Below are 25492 nucleotides of genomic sequence, written 5' to 3' on the forward strand. Positions count from 1 at the left end.
CGAAATACACATACATACATAGGTACCCTCATGTATATACATGTACCTGCCTTCCTATGTGTACACATGTATGTATATACATAAAAAACCAAAAATCACTGCTATTTTTAACATTTAAGAATTTGTTATAGAGATGCATTCGCATGGGTATGTGAAAATGTTATAGCTTACAAATTTAATGAATGTAATCAAAGTGGTTTTACTTCCTCCAAATCCTGGGCTTTACATAACAAGACTAAATGACTATAGTAACTGTGGGAACGTGGGAGTTACCAGAGTTGGCTAGAAAAATATTCTGCCAGCAAGATCTTGCTTGCATGACAAACAACCAGAACATCCATCAAATTAAAATCATGTTTGAAGCGAAATCCTATTTGCATGACAAACAGCAGAGCATCCGTCAGAACAAACACCAGTGTTTAGGACTTGGTAAAAATTCCGCAGGAAAAAAAAGCAGCAAAGGACAACGAGTACCAAATTAGGGCTGAAAAATGGAAGCCAGAGGCACAAGACTTTTGCATAGAACGAGCCCTGTCTACAAGTTTCAGCAAAAAGCACACAAAAGAGGTTTTGTTTCTTTTTTATTATTATTATCACTTTTTATAAAATGAGGACAAGGTCCACCCAAAAAGAGAGAGGGAAAGGAAAGGTGAGGGAGAGAGAAAGAGAGGAGGTGGGAGGGAGAGAGAAAGAGAGGAGGTGGGAGGGAGAGAGAAAGCGAAAGATGAAAGGCGGAAGAGGAGAGAGAGAGAGAGAGATGTTCTTCTTTCCATGGAAAGAGAGTGGAGCATGAAGGCATGGGGTCTGAAGGGAGATAATCGCGCAGCCCAGCAGCCAGCAGCTAAAGGGTTTGGCAGGCTGCGAGAGCAGGTGTGCTTGGCTGTAAAACAAGCATTGCCTGCCAGGCCCTGGCATCTTCCCAGACTCATGTGTACCACACAGGCATATGGGGCATAAATAGCGACAGGACAGGAAACGCAAGGCTAGAATCAGGGCGGGAAGCAGAACCCAGCCTTCTCGCACATCCTCAGGCTCTCTCGGACCCTCTCCTCTGAGTGCATTTCATCCACACCTGGGCTCAATTTGAGGGCGTGTTGTTTATTGTCCCGGTGAGAACGTGAGCTCTAGATTCGGGCAGAAGGGAGCCCGTTATTCACCAGCTCTATGGCATTGGTCGTATTGGGTCTCGGTGTTCTCATCTAAAAATGAGGGCCAGGGTAGATTTCGGAGAGAATTGGAAGAAAGAAAAGATGTGCGAGCATGCGCGGTACGCCTTGCTGAGCACCTGGCAGGCCATGCCCCTTCCCTCCGTTATTGTGGGGACACTTTTCCCTCCTCTGTCTAGGAAGGGTCGTGGCTGCCGGAGTTAGAGCCCACCCATCTTGTAAAAAAAAAGACTCCCGAACTGCATTTCCTTCTTCTTACCTATGAAGTTAGTGTTTATTACTGGGAGGCAGGTGGAGTGAAGAATTCTGCAGGAGGGGCTTGGAACCAGGAGCCAGGAGAGCTGGAAATTACTTGTCTATGCCCTTGGGCACTAACATAACCTTGGAGAGATGCCATGACTGTACTTGAGCATCCTCAACTCTGTTTTGGGGATTCTCCAGAGATCGAGAACTGGTTTTACTATATGCTGTGTAACTATAATATATAATATATGTTCTGTAACTATACTTGATTTTTGAACTGCATGGGTTTGTTGTTTTGATAAATACAGTACAATAGTAATCATGTATGTTCTCTTCCCTATGATTTTCATGATAACATTTTCTTTTCTCTAGTTTACTTTACCGTAAGGATACTGCACATAATACATACAACACACAAACTATGTGTTAACTGTTTCGGTTATCAGTACAGCTTCTGGTCAACAGTTGGCCAATAGTAGTTACGTTTTTCAGGAGTCAAAAGTTATCATATAACTATAGTAATATAGTGATTAATTTATATTAATATATGATTAATCATGAATGTACAATTTAAGTAATGATTAACACACAATTATATACCTTAATATAATTATTTTAAGACAGATATATAAGTATAATTTTTCTAGTACATTACAGTTATATGGCTTCATTCCATGATTATAGTATATATTATATACAAGTATACATATATCACTATATATGTAACTAGAATGTAATTATTTATATATAATTATGATGAGGTATATATTTTTCGTGTGTGTTATATATAGATACATATTGTAAAGAATTGGTTCACGTAAGATGGTGGCTGAGAAGTCCCGAGATCTGCAGTCAGCAAGCTGGAGACTGACAATTCATGAGACTGAGTTCTAGTTCAAGCCTGGAGGCCTGAGAAACAGGAAAGCCAATGGTGTAAGTTCTAGTCCAAAGGCCAACAGGCTTGAGAACCAAAAATGGATATTTTAGTTCAAGTCCAAAAGCAGGAAAAAAACTGATGTCCCATCTCCAGAGAGAGTCAAGTGGACTTATCTGGAACTTTGAGATCAATCTTTTTCTTCTATTTAGGCTTTCAACTGATTAGCTGGGGCCCACCCACACTGGGAGGGCAATCTGCTTCCCTCAGTTACTGATTCAAATGTTAATCTCATCCAAAAGCACCCTCACAGACACACCCAGAATAACATTCGATTACGTGTTTGGGCACCATGTGGCCCACTCAAGTTGGCACACGGAATTAACCATCACATCAACCATACCTTTCTTGAAAAGAAAGGAGGAGGAGAAGGGTAAGTAGAGCCCAGAAATACAGAATTGAAAACTCAAGAAATCCAGGTTTCTTCATATTTAGCATCTTCCAGGAAACAAGATGAAATAGCTAGATTCTATGAATTTTAGGAGACACGGAGGAAGATGGTACCTTATCACATCATGAAGAGAACGCATGATTTCTAAGGAGAATGAAATCCTTAATAATGCATAGAAATAGCGTTACTATTTAAATATGCATCTACCATGAGCCAGGCATCTTACATGCATTATCTTACTACTCCTCACATTAACCCTCAGAGCTGGGCTTCATTAAGACCATATCAGGTAGGGGCAGAGGCTGAGAGGGGTTAAGTAACATGTCCAAGGTCACTTAGCTAGTCGGTGACAATGCTGGGATTTTCTTATCCCCAAACTTCTGCTCCTTCTAAATTGTCCTTTTGTTCCCTGCTGGACACACTGTGCCCTGGTGCCTAGGACACTGCCTGGCATGTAGCAGGGACCCAACAACTATCTGCAGAATGAGTAATGAGAGACGCCCAGACAACCTGCCTTCTCCTGCCATTGTTTTTACCAGACCTCTCTCACCGGAAAGCCTGGTGGACCCCACCCACCTATCCACATTGCCCTGTTCCTGAGTCAATCAGTCCTAAATAGAGAAAGAAGACAATTCTTCACCTCCACTGCTTCAGATGAGGAGGACTGAATACTTCCTTTCCACAGATTGTGTTTTCTCTATGATAGAAAAGGACCCTGGAAGTTTTGGTGCCTCAAATTCATCTCCCCGTAGAGCACTACAAAATCATCCACACACGTTCTCTGGTGCTCCTTTCTGAAGAAGCACACCACACGCTATTAGGTACTCGGATCCATGATACACAGTAACGATGTGCCATCACGTGGGTCTGATTTTGCATTCTGATCCGATTTGGCCACTTCGGGCTTATGAATCGGGGCAAAGAAACCACATTTTTAGCGTGTTTCCCCTTCTGTAAATTCTGTATGATTTTCCCCGGCATGTAGGGATGCTATGGGCATTTAATGTACTAATTCAGACAAAGTACTTAGCACAGTACCTGGCTTATGGGTAAGGAGGATGAAGGATGACGTATTAGGTATTATTACTGCCCAACCTCAACCTCCAGTTTTATTCTACAGTAGACTGTGTGTCCCAATGGAGAGAAATCCCCAGTGCTAATACTATCCGAAATGCTACCTGAGTCGGGTACGGTTTCTGGCCTCTGCACTAGAATGGCTGCCCTTGCCAGGGCCCATTTCCCCAGTTGAGTTGGTTTTCCCCACCTCATCCCCCTCTTCATGGCTTCTTATGCTCGGTGACGCAACAAAGTACTCAACTCCTTTGGCTCCCCCAACTCACTGCCCACACTGTCTGCCAGCCTTCGAAGCCGTCTTCTCCAAATTTAAAGATGTGTCACTTTCTCTTTTAAAAAGTTCCCTTTTATTTGGATTAACAGCCCCATCGTCCTGTTTGCCACTTCCGACGTGATTCCAATAACTAGAAACCAGAACATTTGGAAATTGCCTCGAGCCCTCTCTATGCTAGTCTCACTTGGAAATCTCCAGCAGCTGCGTGTTTTCCTAACGACCTTCAGTTGCTCAGAGAATGTATAATTCATTCCCCACCTATCTTCACTAATCCCACTTTCCTAAAATAAATATTAACTGAACTTATCTGCTAAAACAAGCCCAAATCAAGTCTCTTATCAAATGAACTCAGAGGCAGAACAAAAAGCTGAGAATCTGGTGGAGAGGTAATTGTCTTTATTGGGAAGGCAGATCTAAAACTCCCTCTGGCCTGCCGTTGCGTTCAATCCTGTTCGGCAAACCTTTATTGAACACTCTCTATGCAGGCAGCAACAGGGCTGGAGAGCACAGAAAATTGGATTCAGAGTTAGAAGGCCTGATATCAGAGGAATTGGATCCGAATTCCATCTTTACTCTTGACCAATTGTGAACATCATGAAAATCGCTCTGAGGCTCATTTGCGGTAGAATAGTAACACGATTCCTATTACCGGAATCCCTCAACACCTCTCCCCACCTCCTAACACACACAACTTTCAGCAAAGTCTCCCTGGATTTGTCGGGGATAAGACAGTGAGTGTCTTGTCAAATATTAGAAAAGAATATTGACTTCCTGATGCATGGATGGATCATGGGAGTAGAAGTTGCAATATCTGTAGCTCAATTCAAAGGAGAAAGTTATTTGTTTTATTTCATGAAAATTTATAAATCCCATTGCCCATGAAAATATCTTTCCCAATCCAATTCTATGTAAGCCCCGTGCAGTCCTAGTATCCTTATCCTAACAGCACCTTTGCTTGCTGCTAGCATGGGAGATTGAGGAATAATCTAGAAATGTGTCTTGAACTTTCATTGCAGAGGCTGTTGTTCCCAAAGGCCTTATCTGACGATGTCACTTTTTTGTTTGAGCTCTTGGATGGGACCATCCTTGGAAGCCTCTCTCCTTCTGAATTAGACTGGTCATCATAGCACCGGGGATGCTGGGTTGGGTCCAAATATGACCCATCATCTAGCATCAATAGGTGAGGGGACCACAGGATCACATAGATGAAACATAGCAAATAACCAGACTTGTGCTACCAAGCAGCAGCTACAAAAGGCAATTTTAAAATCTCCTATCAGAAAAGGGTATTGTCTCAATGGGTAACGGATTCTTTCTGAGAAACAAAATAGGAGATGGAAGTAAAGGTTTACGACGAATGCTGATCGACGTTTACTTCCAAACTGGCTTCACGATATTGCTCCAAAATCTTGGCTTCCCACTCTTTCCCCCCTCCAACAAAATCCCCTCCTGCTTCTTTCCCAGGGCTGCAATGATGGACTGAGCAATGGTGTTGAAAGCACCGGGTAGACTATCGAATCCTGAACGTGCCAGAGGTTGTCACTGTTCTGAGCCACTGGGATAGGTGCTCTGAGGGGCAAGCAGATGAAAATCTCACGGGCCCCAACACTCTTGAGCGCACAGCCCAGGGAGAACTATTAATAGACTCCCCAGTAAGAGAGTCCACTGAGGGCTGGGCAAGAGGAAGTGTGGTGAGCGAAACAGGCACACGTTTAGGAATGCCTTTTGCTCTTAAAAGAACGTCAAAGCCAAATGGGGCAATTACAGAGAAAGGGTTACAATTGCCCGAGAAATCTTCAAGGAAAATAATTCCTTGTCCTCTGAGGGGACCTTCCAGGGCACCCTCAGGAAAGCATCCTTAAACCCGCATGGGCCTAATGAGGTAGGCCAGTTATCAAACACACAAAAAACTCCGCTCTTATTTCTGAGCGAGCTCTCTAACCCACACGCCTTCTTTGAGTTCAAATCAAGAAATTAAATATTCTAAATTTTTTTGCACCAGTCTGTGTTCCTGTCTTTAATTTATAGAGCCAGGGACAGAAAAGGGAAGAAAGGGGCATGCTAATGAGGTTATTTCTCTTGTTGGCATTTGCCTACTAATATTTCTTTTCAAAAGAAGGATATGAACTAGAAACACAGCTCATTGTTCTAAACACCTTGAGAGTAAGATGACTTAGTAGAAATATAGTAAGGGGGAAAAAAGGCTGGAGAGAAAAACACAAAGTTTCATCTCATGTACCTCTCGTGTTACAAATGTTTTCCCCTCCGTCATTTGCTATCATTTTTTTTTTTTTTTTACATTTCATCTACATGAAAATGTGTTACCATAAAAAATACTCTCCAAAAGAGTTTTCAGTGGGGAATTGGACCATACATGTGTGGCCACTTGGATTCTAAATTGAGGACACTGATGTGTGAAGGTTTATTCCTGGCATCTTGTAATGAACAAGAACCAAAAAAGACAAGGACGTAGGAAGGTTTTATCCAAGCTCATTGGAAGTTTTCACAGGGTCTCAGTCTCATGTTGTAACTTCAGCGGAACTAAACGCGAGAGACAGAAGACACAGTGAATTCAGCCGCATGCCCTGTCCTTTCTCCCTCCCCTGTTCCTTTCTCTGGAGATAGAAACTATTTTTTTCTTAAGCCCTTGTCATGATTGCAGCTTCCTGAGGGCTGTCTCTATCCCCCTGCTCCCCCTTGAGCACAAGAGAGATACCATAGCTACTACTGTCAGTCCAAATTCGTGAAATCAAAGTCCTCCAAATAAGCAAACAGCGAAAGCTACCGATTTAAATTCTACCTGCAGGAGCCCTTTATTTCGTCCACTTTTCCCGCATTTGTTTATTTTGTTCTAGACATCTTTGGGGGATCACATTTGTCCTGGGAATTTCAAGTTGGCCTTCTGCTGCCTGAATGTAGCATTCCTGTGCATTCCACGAGGGCCGATGGATACAAAGTCACAACAAAATGGAAACTATTACCTTGAGCCAAGCTAGCCCTTGAGAAGTCCTTAACTTGAAAGTTTCGTTCTGCCCAAATGTTCAGTCAGGGACTAAGTGCTGAGAAGATGGCCTTCTAGAAAGCATGACTTGGAGGAGACAGGCTGCACTGTGTGCTGAAGTCTGCGAACTCAGGCTGGAAACCAGTCACACTTGGTAGGGAGAGTCAGTTGAACGCACCTCTTCCGATTCCCCTCTGCCGTGGATCCTGGATCGCAGCTTAAAATTCGCCGCGGGGGAGTATTTACATCCCTGAAATCAGCAAACGCTACAAATCTGAGGGTAATGTTTTTCTGTTTCGTTTTGTCCCAGAGAGGCAGTTAATAAACTTTTTTCTAGCACAGCACTAACTACAGGCCTGTGAAAGGTCAATGTTTCAAAGAGCCCGTCTGGATCTGAAATGCCTTAAGGGGAAGGCCTCTCATTTCTGCGATTTCTCAAGGAAGTGCCAGGAAGAAATGAAAATCTGTCTCTGTGACTTTTTCTTTCAGTGCTTTGAAATAACCCACACCAGGGGCACCCGAGTGGCTCGGTCAGCTGAGCGTCCGAGTTCGGCTCAGGTCATGATCTCACAGCTCGTGGGTTCGATCTCGGCGTCGGGCTCCGTGCGGACAGCTCAGAGCCTGGAGCCTGCTTTGGATTCTGTGTCTCCCTCTCTCCCTGCCCCTAACCCATTTGCATTCTATCTCTGTCTCTCTCAAAAATAAATAAACATTAAAAATATTCTTTTTTAAATAACCCGCACCGGAGCTCCGGCCAGTGACTTCCTGCCCTCCCCTTGTGTTGTGCGTGACTTGAAAGTCCTTCCATCGCTCAGGCCATGCAGTTTTTACACCTGTATTGTGTTATATAAGCCAGCCTGTCTAGTTCTGGAACCATCCTGTAAATATGTCAGCTTAGATTTTCCTTTTCTTCTGCTTCACCCTCAGGCGGTAACTTTCATCCCCTTCCAAACAAATCCTTCCTGCAGTGGTTTGCTGCCCTGCCTACACTGTCTCATGTTCAGTCACTTTTCACTGCCCGCCACCCGCCTGCTGTGCCCTCGGCTCAAGAGCTCCAGTGCCGGTCCGCAATGCGGGCTCCTGAATGCTACACACCCCTTCTCTCTCCCTCTGAGCATGTGCCCCTGTCAGCAGGGCCATGTCCCTAAAATGCCTCCCTCGGCTGCCACAGCTACTCCAGATCGTGGGACTCAGGCTTCATCTCTGACTAGTCTTCTGTCTCTTCTTGGTGGGATTGTTCTCCTCCTACAGGCAGGGCTTTTGAGGAGTCTGAGGTGGGTACAAGCCATTGGGTCCACACAGGGCTTGGAACCCTTTTTACAGCCATCGCTATTTTATTGTGTTGTTACATATGTAAATATGGCATTTCCTCTAGTAGAATAGACAGGCCTTAGGAGCCAAGAGGGGGCCTTATTGAACACTGGATTCTTTACAGATGCTTTTCAGGTGAGACGTGTTAGGCAGAAAATGGACTTCCATAGCTGGACCTCCCCAATGTCCTAAGTTATCTGATATAAACACAGGAACGACAATGGTTCTCAAGCAAGGGTGATTGGTCCCTTACACATTTGGTAAAGTCTGGAGGGTTTTTTTGTTTTTATTTTTGTTTTTTCATTTTCACAACAGTGAGGGCATGCTACGCGCTACGGGTGGTTAGACGACATGCACCCAGCTAAATGTTCTATAGTGCATAGTACGATTCCCACAAAAAGGAATCATCAGACCCCAAATTTCAATAGTGCTGAGGTAGAGAACCCCTGCCTTATAGTGTGACCATCCTAAAGCTTTTCACCAGCTAATGGGGGGGTAAGAGTTGGGTTGTGGGTCTGGTCACACTTGCTTAACCACCCAATAACTGAGTGTCATAAGGGTTGCTGCACCCATCTGCTTATCTGAACCTGGCAACAGGATGGCCCCCTCCTGGCTTTCCACAAGGTCTTTGTTCTGACCCTCAGTCGCCACTGAATACACAGCAGAGCCCCTCACTTTCAATCCTTGGATGTGTCTCTAACACGCAATAAACAAGCCATAGCATCAGGATGATCTGTGTGTGAGTCTCAGCAACCTGCATCGTTCACAAGCACGTCACATATTCAAAAACTTACACTTGACAATCACGAGTTTGGGGAAAGTGTAAGTTAGTGGCTAGAAGCTCAGAGACCCAAGGTCAGAGGACAGTTATGCTCATGATAACTTGAGTATTGAGTCTTTGCTAATCTTCACTCCGTTTTCTAGTCTGTAAAATGAGGACATAAGTGAGACACCCCTCATGGAGTTGTGACAACTATGCAATGATGCAACCACAGTGTTGAGAAAAACGCCCCGCAGCGACTAACCACTTAGCAAATAGGCGGTGTCAGTAAAACAACATTAGATTCTTTATGGGTAGGAAAAAAAGAGAAGCCGGGTGTTTCTGAATATTAGGGGGATTATGGATTATCATCAAATTAATAACCTACTTTCTATAAGTAACTCCTTCGATCTTTATTGTGTTGAATTGAAGTGAACTGATTTCACTAAGATGCACGTGTATCCCATCGTTTGTTACCGAGCAACAATTCAAATAGAATAGAATGTTTGAAAGGAATAATTCATGGAGCCTGCAAACAGTGAGGAAGGGGGGAGGGGAGAATACAGTACATAGAATACAAGATGCATTGCCGTGAGCCAGGTCTTGAATATCTTCTATTTTTCTACATTAGTTTGTGCCTCAAGGGTCCAAAGCGTCTTGCTAATCTGATGACTCTCCACAACATCCTGGTATTATCATTCCAGTTTTTTTTTTCAACCTGAGCGAACTGAACTGCAGAAAAATTGAGTGATTTGCTCAAGGTCACACAGAAGACAAGCCCAGAATAGAACTGCATCTGCTGGCTTCCCGTTCAGCCGGGACCCTTCCCAATACACCTTACTTGAAGCAGTCTGGTGAGAGTGGCTAATGGCTTTGCTATTCTTAAACCACCAGTACCTTTTTTTTTTTTTTCCTGAGTAATACTCTTGGCAAACTTGTTTATTTTCTAGAGTGAGAGATATTTCTGAAAATAGAGCCTCTGGGCAAAGTTGATTGTCATTCTAAAAAGAATAGTCAGTCTCAAAGCAGCAAATTAATTTGTTAAAAACGTGGGTTTGGGGACTGTAATCAAAGAGGAAGATCCTATACCAATGTCAAGACTCTGGAAAGATGGAGAAATTGAATGAAAGATATTGACTATCAAAGGAAGAGTTTTGCAAAGGCTCGAAAACGTGGATTCAGAGTAATAGCAGGCATTTAGCAGTGAGCTTGAGTTCTGGCCAAGAAATGTGGTGCACCTTGGCACCTTTCCCTGACCTCACAATCCTGCAGGCAACTCATTTCCTCCAGCCAAATCGATGGCTTTCTAATAGCGGAGCGTCCCGCTCTGAATCACTTGCAAACCACTAAGATATACTTTCACTGTTTATTTTCTAACTTGAGACGGAGAAGAGCAAGGTCAGTTGATTCTTTCAATGATTGCTCTTAAAATAAAAACTCTCACTGCCATCTTTTGAACTTTTGAAAACCAATGTCCAATAACACAGCCATTTTAGCCAATTCAGTTGTTTATGACCATAGTTTTCCATAACTTTATTATCTCTGTCTATAGCATATGTATTTAATGCACTGGCATTATTAATGGCATGTGCTTTTACATTTGTCAAGGATGGTGCCTTGTGCCTACTGTGTACTCAGCTAACATTGGAAACAAAAAAATATATACAAAGATATTAAATGGTTCCATTTAATTAGGGCTTATTTTTCCTGTGAGATAGAGCCCTCCTATTAGAAGAATAAGTGTATATTGACCATATGATGATGTGGAGGAAAGGCTTACTGGTGGGAAAGGTGCATGTCCAGGAGCTGTAGAAAATAAAATTGAATGGGTGTGTCAATTAGGCAGAGAACACAGGCTTCATGTCGGGTGGGCATAATAGTGTGGACAGTATGAGCCAAAGAGTACAGGGATTCCAACCACAAGATGAAAGCTCTAGAATGAATAACTTCTAGGAGGCAATACATTTGCTACCTGCATTCCACTTGGTAGCCAACATGCTCATAAGAAGCTGCATCACCATCACTACTACCGCCATCATCATCACCACCATCACCATCATCATCATCACCATCACCACCATCATCACCATCATCATCATCACCATCACCACCACCATCACCATCATCACCATCACCATCATCACCATCACTATCACCATCATCATCACCACCATCACCACCATCATCACCATCATCATCACCATCACCATCATCATCATCATTGTCATCCTCTCTTATGACTACAAGTCAAAGAAAGAAATTCATCAAAGTCTGGAAGCCAGAATATAAATATTATTGTTAATCATTACTGTTAGAATACTCATGTTCTTTTAGTGTTTATCTGAAACTACTTTACATTTTTACACAACTGAAACAAGATTGCTTAGTTTCTCAGGACTGGAAGAATTATAAAGCATATGGCAGAGAATTCACTTTTTTTGGTCCACATCCAGATTTTTGTACTCTTGCTGTACCTTATTTGAATATAATGAATCAACAGACAGAGGCTAGAGGCTAGATTAGATTGCTGACTGACTGTCAAGGCAATGGAGAGTTATGCGGTGAAACCAGCTTATATCTCTCTTGTAATTATGTCGTCTTTGCCTTCATTCTGTTTGAAATGAAAGATGCTTCTTCTAGATGCTGGCCCCTTTGAAAAAGTGGCCTGAAAAATACAACATGTTTCTTCCTCAAACTCCAAATTCTATTTCAGATGTTAGATGCTAGTTGCTAAGGGAACCATTACAGGGCAATTATCATTAAAACAGTCTGAAACTAGATACCTGAAGGAGGGGATTGTTCTCTGGTCTTTTAAGTGCAATGGTTGGGCAAACCCTTTCTCCCATTAGTAAAGCCCGTTCACGGACAGACTACTTTTCCTTTTTACCCACTTCCTGGGAAAAGAGTGAAAGAAATTGTATTAAATCCTTGGAGAAGAGAAGACTCATATATGGATGAATGTTGAAATCAGATTGAACCCAGACTCATGATAGCTGTGCTATAAGGAAATTGTATTTAAACTTGGGAAGCGGCTTTTTTTCTTCTACCTTTTTTATAAATAGGAGTACAAATTGCATACAATAAAATGCAGATTTTATGTACATGTTGATGAGTTTTGGCCAACGTATACCTTTGTTCAAATGCCACCCCCAAAATGATACAGAACATTTTCATCTTTCCACAAAGTGCCCCCCTTATACCACATTCCAGGCATTTCTTCGCCCTGGACACAACTATGCTGGTACCAGTCACCATAATTTAGTGTCTCCTATCCTGGAACTTCATATAAATGGAGTAACATTATACTTAATCTTATTTTCTGGCCTCTATTGCCCAAATGTAAGGCTTATAAGATTAATCCATGGTATTCTATTTACCAATAGTCCTTTCCTTTTCATGGCTGAGTCGTATTCCACTGAATGAATAAAGCTGTTATGAGTGTTCTTTCAGATATCTGTCTGTGGGCCGGTATTTTCATTCCAACTTTAGTGTTGCCAGTCACAGATTTGACTTACTAACTCTATATAGAAGAAGCCACCGTGGGAGTAGATTGTTCTGAACAGAAGGGCCTTTTATGCACTTTTAGCTCTTTGGTCATCTCAGCCCAGGGTTGTGGACCCACTGTCTACCACCATCACCCATCCCCAATCTTCAATACCCATTGAAAGTATTCTCAAATTCCGTATGTCTTGAATACCACAGCCAAACAGTGTAATAAAGTCAAGACCCCTTCCACATTCCCATTCTCACTTAAATAATTGGGACTTCCTTCTAACATGTCAACACCTTGTAGCTCGTGAGGAGACGCACAGTAGCTATGCCTCTGTTTAGATTGAAAAGCAGCCTGGGGTGCGTGGGTGACTCAGTCTGTTAAGTGTCTGACTCTTGGTTTCAGCTCAGGTCATCGTCTCACTGTTCCTGAGATCGAGCCCCCATCTGGCTCGCTTGGGGTTCTCTCTCTGTTCCTCTCACTCTCAAAATAAGTAAATAAACATTAAAAAACCAAGCAGTCTAACATTTTCAGAGTAATTGCTTCAGAAACTCACCTGACCAACCCACAAGCCCGCTCGGGTAGTGACTTTGAATGCATGCGTTACCACTTTGCATGAATTTTGCACACATAGTGAAAAATAAGTCAGGTTTCAACAATGCACTTTCTTTTTTTATATATTAAATATAATGTGTTGTCAAATTGATTTCCATACAACACCCAGTGCTCATCCCAACAAGTGCCCTCCTCAATGCCCATCATCCACTTTCCCGTCTTCCCCACCCCCCATCAACCCTCAGTTTGTTCTCTGTATTTAAGAGTCTCTTATGGTTTGCCTCCCTCCCTCTCTGTAACTTTTAACTTTTATTTCCCTTCCCCTCCTCCCTGGTCTTCTGTTAAGTTTCTCAGGATCCACATATGAGTGAAAACAAATGATATCTGTCTTTCTTTGCCTGACTTATTTCACTTAGCATCACACTCTCCAGTTCCATCCACGTTGCTACAAATGGCCAGATTTCACTCTTTCTCATTGCCAAGTAGTATTCCATTGTGTATATAAACCACAATTTCTTTACCCATTCATCAGCTGATGGACATTGAGGCTCTTTCCACAATTTGGCTATTGTTGAAAGCACTGCTATAAACATTGGGGTACAAGTGCCCCTATGCATCAGCACTCCTGTATCCCTTGGGTAAATTCCTAGCAGTGTTATTGCTGGGTCATAGGGTAGGTCTATTTTTAATTTTTTGAGGAACCTCCACACTGTTTTCCAGAGTGGCTGCACCAATTTGCATTCCCACCAACGGTGCAAGAGGGTTCCCGTTTCTCCACATCCTCACCAGCACCTATAGTCTCCTGATTTGTTCATTTTAGCCACTCTGACCAGCATGAAGTGGTATCTCAGTGTGGTTTTGATTTGTATTTCCCTGATGAGGAGTGACGTTGAGCATCTTTTCATGAACAATGCACTTTCTAAGAGGACTTTTAGTGCCTCCTACGTTTTCTGAGCTATAGGAAAGGATATGTTAATAAGACCATATTTAAAATTCACCCCAGTGGTGCTTCAACATCCTTTCTGAGAAAGATGTACTGAGATGTTTGCTATAATCCATGCTAAGACCTTTCTAACACTTTAAGGACTGTGTTACAGCGGAGAATGCTTTATTAGAAAACGGTGGTCTGGCTGTGGGATCCCTGGAGCGTTTGCTTTAGCCCATGGGGTAGTGAGCCTGTTATCCGTGCTTTGATTCAAGTTATGCCTGAAGCTCTCACACATTTCCAATGCTTCTAAGAGGTGACACGTCTCTAGGTGATTTAATCCCATCAACTGATTCTTTGTTTTTTCTTTTGGAGATGAGCTGATGTGCAGGGAACACCATTTAAACACGAGTGTTTCCAACTCCTGATTTTTTTGGGGGGGAGGGGCGGTTTCTTCTCAAGGTTATATGATTTCCCAACCGCTTTCTTTTGGATTCTGTTAGCCAAATAGGCATTAAATACCGTGCCCATTTTACAGATGGTAAGAATGGAGCAGGTTAAGTGGTTTTTGCCCGTAGGGGCGTGTGTATGGTGTGCCTGGAACCATTGTGATCCCCAGCCACGCCTTCAAGGTGACCGAGTGGGAGATGGTGCAACCTGCATCACAGAGACCCCTGACATCAAAACCCCTGGGGAAGTGGAGCACCAATGACGTGCAGATGAGTGCCGTCTCCTTGAAGGATTACATTGCGGTGAAGCAGAATGTGCCAAAGTACCTGTCCCGCAGCACAGGGCACTATGCGGCCAAATGCTTCTTAAAAGCCTGGCGCCTTGCTGTGGAGGGCCTCACCAACTCGATGACGTTGCACGGCCATAACAACGGCAAGCAGCTCATGACCATGCCCGTTGCCAAGTGTACCTTGGAGATCATCTATCTGCTCACTGGTGAGAAACAACACATCATCCCCCCCCGACTGCACAGGTCCTGGTGCATGTGATTATTCACAGGTTCTGGGAGGACTCAACCCGAACTGGGCGAACCAGAACAGGGAAGCATCAGGCCACCGATGTGTCCCCACTACGCCGTGGGAATCAGGCCATCTGTCTGCTGTGCACAGGTGCCCGTGGGGCCGCCCTCTGGAACATCAAGACCATTGCTGAGTAGCCAGCAGATGAGCTCATCAGTCAAGCCCAGGGTCCTTCCAATTCCTATGCTATCAAGAAGCACGAGCTGGAAAGTGTACTCAGGTCCAACCATTGGTCCCCTGGCTGTGGCCCCGATAAACCTGACTGCCCACCCCAGTCTGGGTGGAAGCAAAACCTCGTCTCTGTTCTGAGAGAAATCCCTGAAGTAATTCTAAATTTTTGTAAATGAAAGACAAGTGGATACTTACTGTAGGGGAGGGGCGTGGCAAGGTAGCCCCTCCAAATCCCCCTAAATGTACCCAGCTAGCCCTGAAGGATGGGGGGAGAGTCAGTAAATCTGCACACGAATGAAGAAACCTGAGAGGAAAAGGATCTAGATTCTGAATGCTTTCTCTTTCAGGGGCCAGTATTTGAGAGTGTGCCTGGTGAATCAGGATGGTGGGAACTGAAGGTCATGAGGCACGAAGAACCCCAAAGAGGAAAACGTTATGGCGGAAGTAGGGGTTCACCAAGTAATCTGAAAACACCCAAAAACTTAACTCACAAAATCCACTAGAAAAACATGCAAATCATGTACATAGTTTTAATGCTCTAGTTACTACCTTTAAAAAAATTAAAGGACAGGCACCTGGGTGTCTCAGTCAGTTAAGCAAAAGACTTCAGGCCAGGTCCTGATAGCATCTGACTTTGGCTCAGGTCATGATCTCGTGGTTCATGAGTTCCAGTCCCGTGTCGGGCTCTGTGCTAACAACTCAGAGCCTGGAGCTGCTTCAGATTCTGTGTCTCCCTCTCTCTGCCCCTCCCCTTCTTGCTCTCTCTCTCTCAAATAAACATTTTAAAAAGTAAAAAGAAACCTACATAATTTTAATCCATTTTTTATTTATTTAACCTAATATATCCAAAATGTTATTGTCTTAAATAATTAATATAAAAATAATGAGATACTTTATATCTTTTTTTATGTATTAAATCTTGAAATCAAGGGTGTATTTTCTAATTATGGCGCACCTCAATTGGGACAAGTCACATTTCAAGTGCTCTTGCTTTTATTTTTTTATATTAAACATAATTTATTGTCAAATTGGTTTCCATACAACACCCAGTGCTCATCCCAACAGGTGTCCTCCTCAATGCCCGTCACCCACCCTCCCTCCCTCCCACCCCCCATCGACCCTCAGATTGTTCTCAGTATTTAAGAGTCTCTTACGGTTTGCCTCCTTCCCCCTCTGTAACTTTTTTGTCCCCCTTCCCCTCCCCCATGGTCTTCTGTTAAGTTTCTCAGGATCCACATAGGAGTGAAAACAGATGGGATCTTTCTCTGCCTGACTTATTTCACTTTCAAGTGCTCTTGCTTTTAAGTAGCTTCCATGTTGGATGGTGCGAGGCTTGATGTTCATGGGAGAAAGACAAGAAACGCCCTCTTAGCAGTCACTCTCCCAAGAATTCTGAACAGGAGTGTGAGCTAGAGCTGTAACCATAAGGTGTGATGAGCTATATCTCAGGACACAGAGGGTAGTGAGGATGACACCGGGGGGGGGGGGGGGCAGCAATATAACCACAGCCCCACACTGTGGGCCACAAGTGGACCCAGCATTTTGCTTTACCCACTCCCTATTGTTTGGAAAAAGAGTCAATCCCAAAATTCCCGGCCAGTTGGTGTAAGGAGAAGAACCCAAGAGAGAATTTGGTCTTATGTCAAGTTGCAGCAAAGGAGACTTCAGCCAAGAATCTGAAAAGAGAAATATAATGTCCTCTGTTTTGGAAGTCTGTGACATGGGTCAGACCAGTAACAATTCTTTAGTTGTGCATCAGCCTTCCCACCCCACGCCAATATGGCACAAGGGCCTTGAGGGGAGGAATTAGGATATTCTCTTTTATAATAGTTGCTGAAATTTCTGTGGCACCACAGTTGTGGTAAACTGGGTAAGCGTGGTCTTCTTCAACCTCTTCCCAGCACCTAGAATAGGACTCGCCATGGAGTCATATGCATTAAAAAGTCGTTGAAAGACTGACCAGAGAAACCTGAGCTCCTTTCCTTCCTGCTTGCAGCTCCCTCCTTCCAAAATGGACATAACCAGAAGGTTCACACTGCTCGTGTCTCAAGTAAATTGTTTTTGAAGTTTATTTGTTTGAGAGTGACAGAGACAGCACGAGTGGGGGGAGGGGGTAGAGAGGAAGGGAGAGAAAGAGAATCCCAAACAGACTCCGCGCTGTCAGTACAGAACCCGATGTGGGGCTCGAACTCACCAAGTTGTGCATGACCTGAATTGAAGCCAAGAGTCGCATGCCTAACTGACTTAGCTGCCCCTCAGGTAAATTTCTGTAGGCGTTACTATCCTTACCTACCTACATAAGTCAATGGGAAGAAAAAACTATAAGAAAAATTATTGGAATAAAAGATGTTACATTTGCATGATGTTCTAGATCATATAGAAGGCTCTCGTATGCAAATCTCATTTAAGCCTTCACATTTTACATGTTCAGAGAAGGTAAGACCCTCGGTTCACTCAAGTGGCTAACAAATCATTCGGCTGGAAACTGATCCTACAACACCTGACTCCAAATCCAGCTAATTTTAGTCTTCCTTTCCCTGCATTATGGCTGCCTTCAAATGCAGGACCACCTTGTACTGATAATAAAACGCTCTGCACAAATTCATGATATTTTTACCATGTTGTTATCAGGAGTACTCAGTTAGCCCTAAGAAAATATTATTATATGAAACTGCCTTTGACCTATCTTTACATATATTAAATACAACTATTGACCCACCAGAAAACCCAGAGTGGCTCTAAATAAAGATTTTCATTTTCCAGGTTATACCATGATAGTTTGTCTTCCAGAATAAAATGACTTCTTTGGAAGCAGGGGAGAATTGATTTCTTAAATCTGACCCAGACGTCAGATTGGTGTGCTTTATTGTAGGAGTCTAACTGAATGTTTTCTTAGCAGGATCTCCTGTTACTGGAACAAGGAGATTTTGCACAATTTATTCATCGAAGCAATGGGGGAAAACAGGCCAGACCACACAGCTGGCTTAGAAAACAATGTAAATGCCTTTTTGTTCAGTAAACAATTGAAGAGGGAAAATAATTTCCTCCCAAGCCAACTGAAAGTGGGAAAGGACAAACATTTGCTTTTGCCAAATTCAGTCTGAATTATTTATCACCTGCTACAGAACAGGGTATGTGAATAATATTGTAAGAAGCAGTAAAGCTCTGACACCTTCTCAAGAAATAGTTTGTAAGTATTTTGTAAATAGTTTGTGAATTGTCAATAAATTACCACGTATCAGTCCATGTAAGGAGTGGGTCATGGGCAGTTGTGGCCATCATTATACTCTCCTCGGTTCTACATCTTGGCCGAAAAAAATCTTAACACTTCTCAACACGCTGTTGAGAAATGAGTGGACTTGAAGCCCAGAGACCTGGCTTCATTCTGTAGCTGCATTGTCTTCTTCGAGTCACCGAAAATTTCTGAGCTTCCTCTCTCCTGTTGTTAAGCATGCTAAAAATATCTACTTTGTAGGGTTGTGCTGAGAATTAAGTGAGCTAATAGGAGTGAAATGTCCTTGTGCAATACCTGATCCACAATATTAACACCCACAGATCAGTGATCTGTAGGGGGAACATACACTCAGAAATATAATTTTCCTGATTTAAATATGGCTGCAAAATTGGTGTTGCCTGTCTACTAAGCTGATAATCATACCTGCTCTTACAGTGAACTTGAGATGATATAAGAGTAATGCATCACTCATTCATGTATTCTTTCACTGCATCATCATTTTTAAAAAAAGTTAATTTATTATCTACTGTGCGTGTGGCACCATACCAGACCCAAGGCAGACAATATATCTATTCCCCATAGACTACAACCTATAGCCTACTATTGACGGGGAATGGCAGGTGGTAAATGTCATTATACAGGAAGGGCCTTGGCTCCCTAATGTGAGACTGATGGTTTCAATGTCAACCATGCACAGCAAAAGACGTTCTCAGAAGGGTGTTTAAGACACCCATCTCATTATTCCAGCTTGCAGTCACAGGGTACCAGGCTGAGATACAGAGAAACAGCCTTCCCTTCTGAGGAGCACACAGGTAAACTCTTATGCTAAGGAGAAGCAAGAGTTCATTGGCAAACAAATTATAAGAATTCCGCACTTAAACAAGTGTTCTTCAAACAAAAATCAAAGGAAAGTATAAGATCTCACTTCTATTGATAATACTCTGCAGCAGAAACCAGATCTGAGAACACAGTGATCAGGACAAACTTCAGACCAAGATAGAGTTTTAAATACATGGTGTTAGGAGAACTGGGCAAATCATTTTGGAAAAGAAAGGCAAAAATTAGATTTATATCACACCATACACAAGAATAAATTCTGAATGGATTAGAAACCTAAATACAAAAAATGGGACCATATATATACTATATGGGTGAATTCCTTTTTAACTTCAGAGTAGAGACAGGCTTCCTAAATATGACCCAAAATCCAGAGGCAATAAAGAAAAGTTGATAAAATTGACTGCAGAAAAATATGCAAAAATGCATCACACAAAACATCATAATCAAAATCAAAAGACAGCTGGGGAAAAAAGCAACATGTACCATAGCCAAAGGTTTAAGATGCCTAATAAGCAAGGAATTCTTAAAATTTTAAGGACAAAGGACAAAAATAATAGAAAAATAGAAAAAAAATATATATGGACATACAATTCGGAAGAGCATATAAACATCTCTCTACATATATTAAAAAGTTCAAATTAGTTAAATAAATGCAAGTTATAATAATGCTTGAGTTATTTTTCACCTCTCAGATTGACAAATGATTTAAAAGAAAACAAATGGTACTGAAACGACTGGATATCCACACGCAGAGATAGAATCTAGACACAAGCCTCACACCCTTCACAAAAAATGGACTGAAAGTGGATTCTAAACATAATTTAAAGTACAAAACTGTTGGGGTGCCTGGATGGCTCAGTCAGTTGAGTGTCCGACTTCAGCTCAGGTCATGATCTCAGTTCGTGAGTTCGAGCCCTGCATCAGGCTCTGTGCTGACAGCTCAGAGCCTGGAGCCTGCTTCAGATTCTGTGTCTCCCTCTCTCTCTCTCTGCCCCTACCCCACTCATGCTCTGTCTTAAAAATAAGGCATTAATTTTTTTAAAAAAAGTACAAAACTGTAAAGTTCCTAGACGATAACATAGGAGGAAACCCACCCAATCTTGGACAAAGTAATGACTTTGTAGATACAACACAAAGGCATGACCCATGGAAGAAATCATTGATGAGCTAGACTTCATGAAAATTAAAATTTTATGCTCTGGGGAAGACACTATAAACAGAATGAAAGACAAGCCACCGACTTGGAGGACACATTTGCAAAAGACATGTCTGATAAGGGACTGTTATTCAAAAATATAGTCTTAAGTGAGAAAACGAATGGCATAATTTTCAAAACTGGGTTCAAGACCTGAACAGACACCCCACCAGAGAAGATAGAAAATATACAGATGGCACATAGCATATGAATGGATGCTCAGCATCATATGTTATTAGGGAATTGCAAATTAAAACAAGATGCTACTACTCACCTATTAAAATGGCCAAAATCTAAAACACTGACAACACCAAATGCTGGAAATTGAGGATGTGGAACAGCAGGAGCTCCCCTTCATTGCTGGTGAGAATACAAAATGGTACCACCACTTGGAAGACAGTTGGGTATTTTTTTTTTTTTTACAAAACTAAATATACTCTTACCCTTATGACACAGGAGTCATGTTTCTCAGTATTTACCAAAGGAACTGAAAGCTTGCACCCATACAACAACCTAAGCACGGATGTTTATAGCAGCTTTGTTCTCATTTGCTGAAACTCAGAAGCATCCAAGATATTCTTCGGTAGGTAAATGGATTGAAAGAAAGAAGAAAGAAAGAAAGAAAGAAAGAAAGAAAGAAAGAAAGAAAGAAAGAAACGAAAGAAGGAAGGAAGAAAACTATATCCAGACAATGGAATATTATTCAATACTCAAAAAGGTGAGCTATGAAGCCATGAAAAGACATGGAGGAACTTTGAACTCATATTATGAAAGGAAAGAAGTCAATCTGAAAGGCTAAATACGATATGATTCCAACTATATGACATCCAGGAAAAGACAAAACTATGGAGACAGCAAAAAGATCAGTGGTCAGCAGGGCCTAGGGAAGAGTGATGGATGAACAGGGACAGCATGGAGAATTTATAGGGCAGTGAAACTGTTCTATATAATATTAGAATGGCAGATATATGTCATTATATATGTCATTATTTGTCAAAACCCATACAGTGTATAACACCAAGGTTGAGCCCTAATGGAAAGTATGAACTTTGGTTATGATGTGTCAGAGTGGGTTCATCAATTGCAGCAACTATAGCACCCTGACCAGGGATACTGATGGTGGCGAAGGACACCCATGTGCGGGGCGGTGAATATACAGGAACTCTCTACTCTCCACTCAATTTTTCGGTGAACCTAAAACTACTCTAATATACAAAATCTCTTACAAAAATAGAACAACATATCCTGTTGGTAAAACTGTGAGACAACACATTCTCTTCAAACATTACTGGTAGACACGCGAACCAATACAACCCTTCTGGAGGGGAACTCCAGACCCAACAAAACTACCTACATGCTTACCTTTTGACTCCACAATTCAATTCCTAGGAATCTACGGCATGACATACAGATATGCACAAGGTTATTCGTGGCAGCATTGCTTGTTATTTCAAAATATCAGAAACTACTTAAATACTCAAAGCAGAATTATTGAAAATAAATGTGGCATGTCCACACAAGGTAATAGTATGTAGCTTTAGCAAAAATCAAGGAAGATCTCCTTTGGTTAATATGATGTGATTTTTCAGAATATACTATCACATGAAAAAAGCAAAGTGCAAAGTCGTGTCTACGGTATGCTACCCTTCATGTAAGAAAGAAAAGGATATAAGAAAATGCACCACACATAATTTTTGCAAAAGTTGAACAGGGAGGATAAACCAAAAACTAAAGAGATTGGTTATATGCAAAGGATAGCTAGGAAAAGGCTGGACAGGAGCAGAGAGTAGGGCCAAGTGGTCTTATAAGGAGAGAGGGCCGCTTCTCCGAGTGGACTTCTTTAGATAGCCCTCACTCTTAACGTCACAGGAATATTTCACAAACCCCCCCACATGAATCATTAAAATCAACCAGAATGCAGGGGAATCCAACGTGGAGAATAAAAGACACAAAATGAACTTCATCACATCGTTGCGAATATCGAAAGCGCACCGAAGGGGTTGGGGAAGCAAAGAACTGACCTAAACCACCTTGAAACACTGGCATTTGGATAAAATATCTGGTAAAGCACAAGACAATAAGAACTGCGTGCAAATGCTGTCATTCAGTAAAGTCATTTCTCATAGAGATACGGGTTAGCAGTTCTAAAACTATTTGACGTGTGTAATAGGATTATGTGAGGATTATATACTGTGCATGATGCGAGCAGGATTTCTTGCAGCCACAGAATGGGGGTGAGGGTGGGTACAGGGCACCTCTCTGAATTATCTTTGCAGTTTCCTATGAATCTATAATTATTTCCAAAAAAGAAAAAGAAAAAAGAAGGGCAAGGGCAGCAGGTAGCTGGAAGGACCGGGTCGAGATGTCTAGTCTGGTCAGTCCACGGGGCTCCAAGGCATTTGTAAATCTACTGCATATGCTCTCATAAGGGAATGTGTGTGAGCGTGTGCATGTGTGGGCATGTGCACACACTTTTACATAGGCATAAGTATGTATAAATAGAAAGGTGATGATTTTAGAAGAGATTTTTTTTCCTGATGTTTCTTATTTTTCTACCATGAACATATATTATCTCTAATGGAAGAAAAGAGAGGCATTTGTAATAATGTTAGAAAAAAAAATTGGAATTACTTGTCCAACCTAAACAATTCATCTATGGGGAAACCGAGGCCCAGAGGGATCGCATGTCAGGGCCAAGCTCCCCCAGTGACCCCATGGCAAGGTGAAGGCCACTGCCATCTATCTGTCCAAGGCTTCATCCACAGAGCCTGTGACATCCTTCTCTCTGGAGGAATCGACGCTTTTCTTCTCCCAGAGTCCAAGTTTCTATAGGAAATGTCAACAGCAGGGCCAAAGAAATTTCACAAAGCGAATAATAGACATATAATTAGTACTGCAGAAAGCAATTTGATTGTTGATGAAAAAGCGAAGTTGTCAACCAGAGGTATGCAAACAGGCTTTCTGTGCCAATAAAATTCCAGCAGACTTGTTTAAAATTCTCTACTGATGAACATCCTTTTCACATAAGGCAAACAGTAATTGTAAAAACACAGAACCACCAAAGTCTTTTAAAAGTCTCTGGCATAATTTCATTTATGTAAGACTTTTTTTTTCCCTTAAAACTAAAATTATCTTAAATATCAATTCCTAAAATTAAATTTAAAAAATAAAAGGCCACTCTTTCTTTGAAATTCTTTAAGTAAAAGATCTGGGTTATTCCTTGAATGCAGGAACAAAGAATTTTGGAAATAAAGAAAGATTTTTAGGCAGTTCGAAAACCCCAGTTTTCTTTAGAAATGACTAAGACTATTACCATTTTAGGATAAAACACACATAAAAGTGTGATTGGAAAATAGCTTATTTTCACTGTGTAAAGAAAATGCCTATTTGATAAAAACTAGTGAGTAGGGAATTTTCTGAAAAAGTTGTTTTGCTTTCAGATTCCATTTATCAATACGTGTTTCAACAAAAATCCATTAAGCACCTGCTTTAGACTGGCCCCACTCCCATTTGGGTTCCGAACATACATCCGTGAATGAGATCAGTAGAGCTTAAACTGTAAGAAATTCGTACGGCTCCAGCCCTAGGAATTTGGAAAATAGCCACATGTTTTTCCCATCGTGAGAAAGGATTGTGATGGACGTGAGAAGAGGCATCACCCTACTTCATTCTGCACACAAGGGAAAGGGTACCAGCAGTGGCTAAAGATTCAAGCACTTCCCAGACAGCACTTTGCCATAATCACGACCACCCACTGTGGTAAGTCATTTCTCTATGTTCCAGCCCTGGGAACTATGATTCAGAAGCTTAAGTAACTAAATGGGGGTAAGACAGAGGTAGCGATAGAGACATTTAAAGAAGGACAAGCTTGAGCAGGTATGGAATACATCCTTTACTCCCATTATCATGTTGAAGAATTTTTGTTAAGGTAGGGAGTGAATGAATGAATGAATGAAGAGAAGGACATAGGGATTCTCATTCTACAGCTATCCCTTACCTACGCATGGGTTAAGTTTCATGTTCTACTTTATTTTTTTTAAGTTTATTGATTTATGGGGGGGGGGGAAGGGCAGAGAGAAGAGAGAGAGAGAATCCCAAGCAGGCTCTGTTCTTTCAGCACAGAGCCCAACATGGGCCTCGATCCCATGAGATCGTGACCTGAGCTGAAATCAAGAGTTGGTTGCTTAACTGATTGAGCCACCCAGGTGCCCCCATGTTCTAATTTAGAGAGTAAATGGTGGCCCCTTAATTTCTGGGAAGGGCATTCTCTGGAGGCGCTGAGCATAGAAGGAATTAGAAAGAAAGGACAGGACTGTGGCCCAGCTCTGATGAGGTGGCAAGAAGGCAAAGAACCTGGGTCACTGCCCCCTTCTTCTTTCCAGTTGGTACCTTCATCAGCTTGGTTGAATAACAGCTAACACCTAGGACTTCAAAACCTCATCCCATAAAATAAAAACAGTGAAACGTGTCTCACTGTCCAGTTGTGAGAAGGAAACAAAACAAGCACATTGCGTGCAATTGCGTGGGAGGTTCTTGGCTCCTGGTTAACAGAACCTTCTTTCACAAGCGCCCACCTGAGACCAGGATGGGACCAGCAGAAACAGACTTGGTTGTGGGTTGCGGGGCACGAAACATGTCTGCTGGCTGAGGGAGCTGTGGAGGGAAGAAGGCGAGGGGGTAGGAGCTGGGTGGGCAGAGGCCACACAGTCAGGGTTTTTGAACAGCACCACAGATGTCACCATGGAATGTTGGAGTCGTCCTCCGAAGGTCTTCAAAAGTCAAGCTGAATCCAATCCAGTGAGGCTCCACCTAAAAAGAGCATACGGTCTGGATGGTTTTTCAAGCCCCTTCTAGCCCTCAGGTTCTGTGACAGAATCATCCTTAAAATAACCAGCCTTT

The 25492-nt window shown here is 42.2% G+C and overlaps 1 protein-coding gene across 1 annotated transcript in view; it reads left to right on the forward strand.

Moving 5' to 3' along the window:
• Positions 1-789: 789 nt before the first annotated feature.
• LOC115513100 (40S ribosomal protein S5-like) overlaps positions 790-25492 on the forward strand; it is a 54639-nt gene continuing 29936 nt past the window's right edge. The window contains 4 exon segments of the mRNA XM_030314513.1: positions 790-870; positions 5821-5964; positions 14703-15077; positions 15080-15475. Coding sequence (XP_030170373.1) covers positions 790-870; positions 5821-5964; positions 14703-15077; positions 15080-15475 — 996 coding nt within the window.

The sequence above is a fragment of the Lynx canadensis genome, chromosome B1 (assembly GCF_007474595.2).
Source record: "Lynx canadensis isolate LIC74 chromosome B1, mLynCan4.pri.v2, whole genome shotgun sequence".
Lineage (NCBI taxonomy): Eukaryota > Metazoa > Chordata > Mammalia > Carnivora > Felidae > Lynx > Lynx canadensis.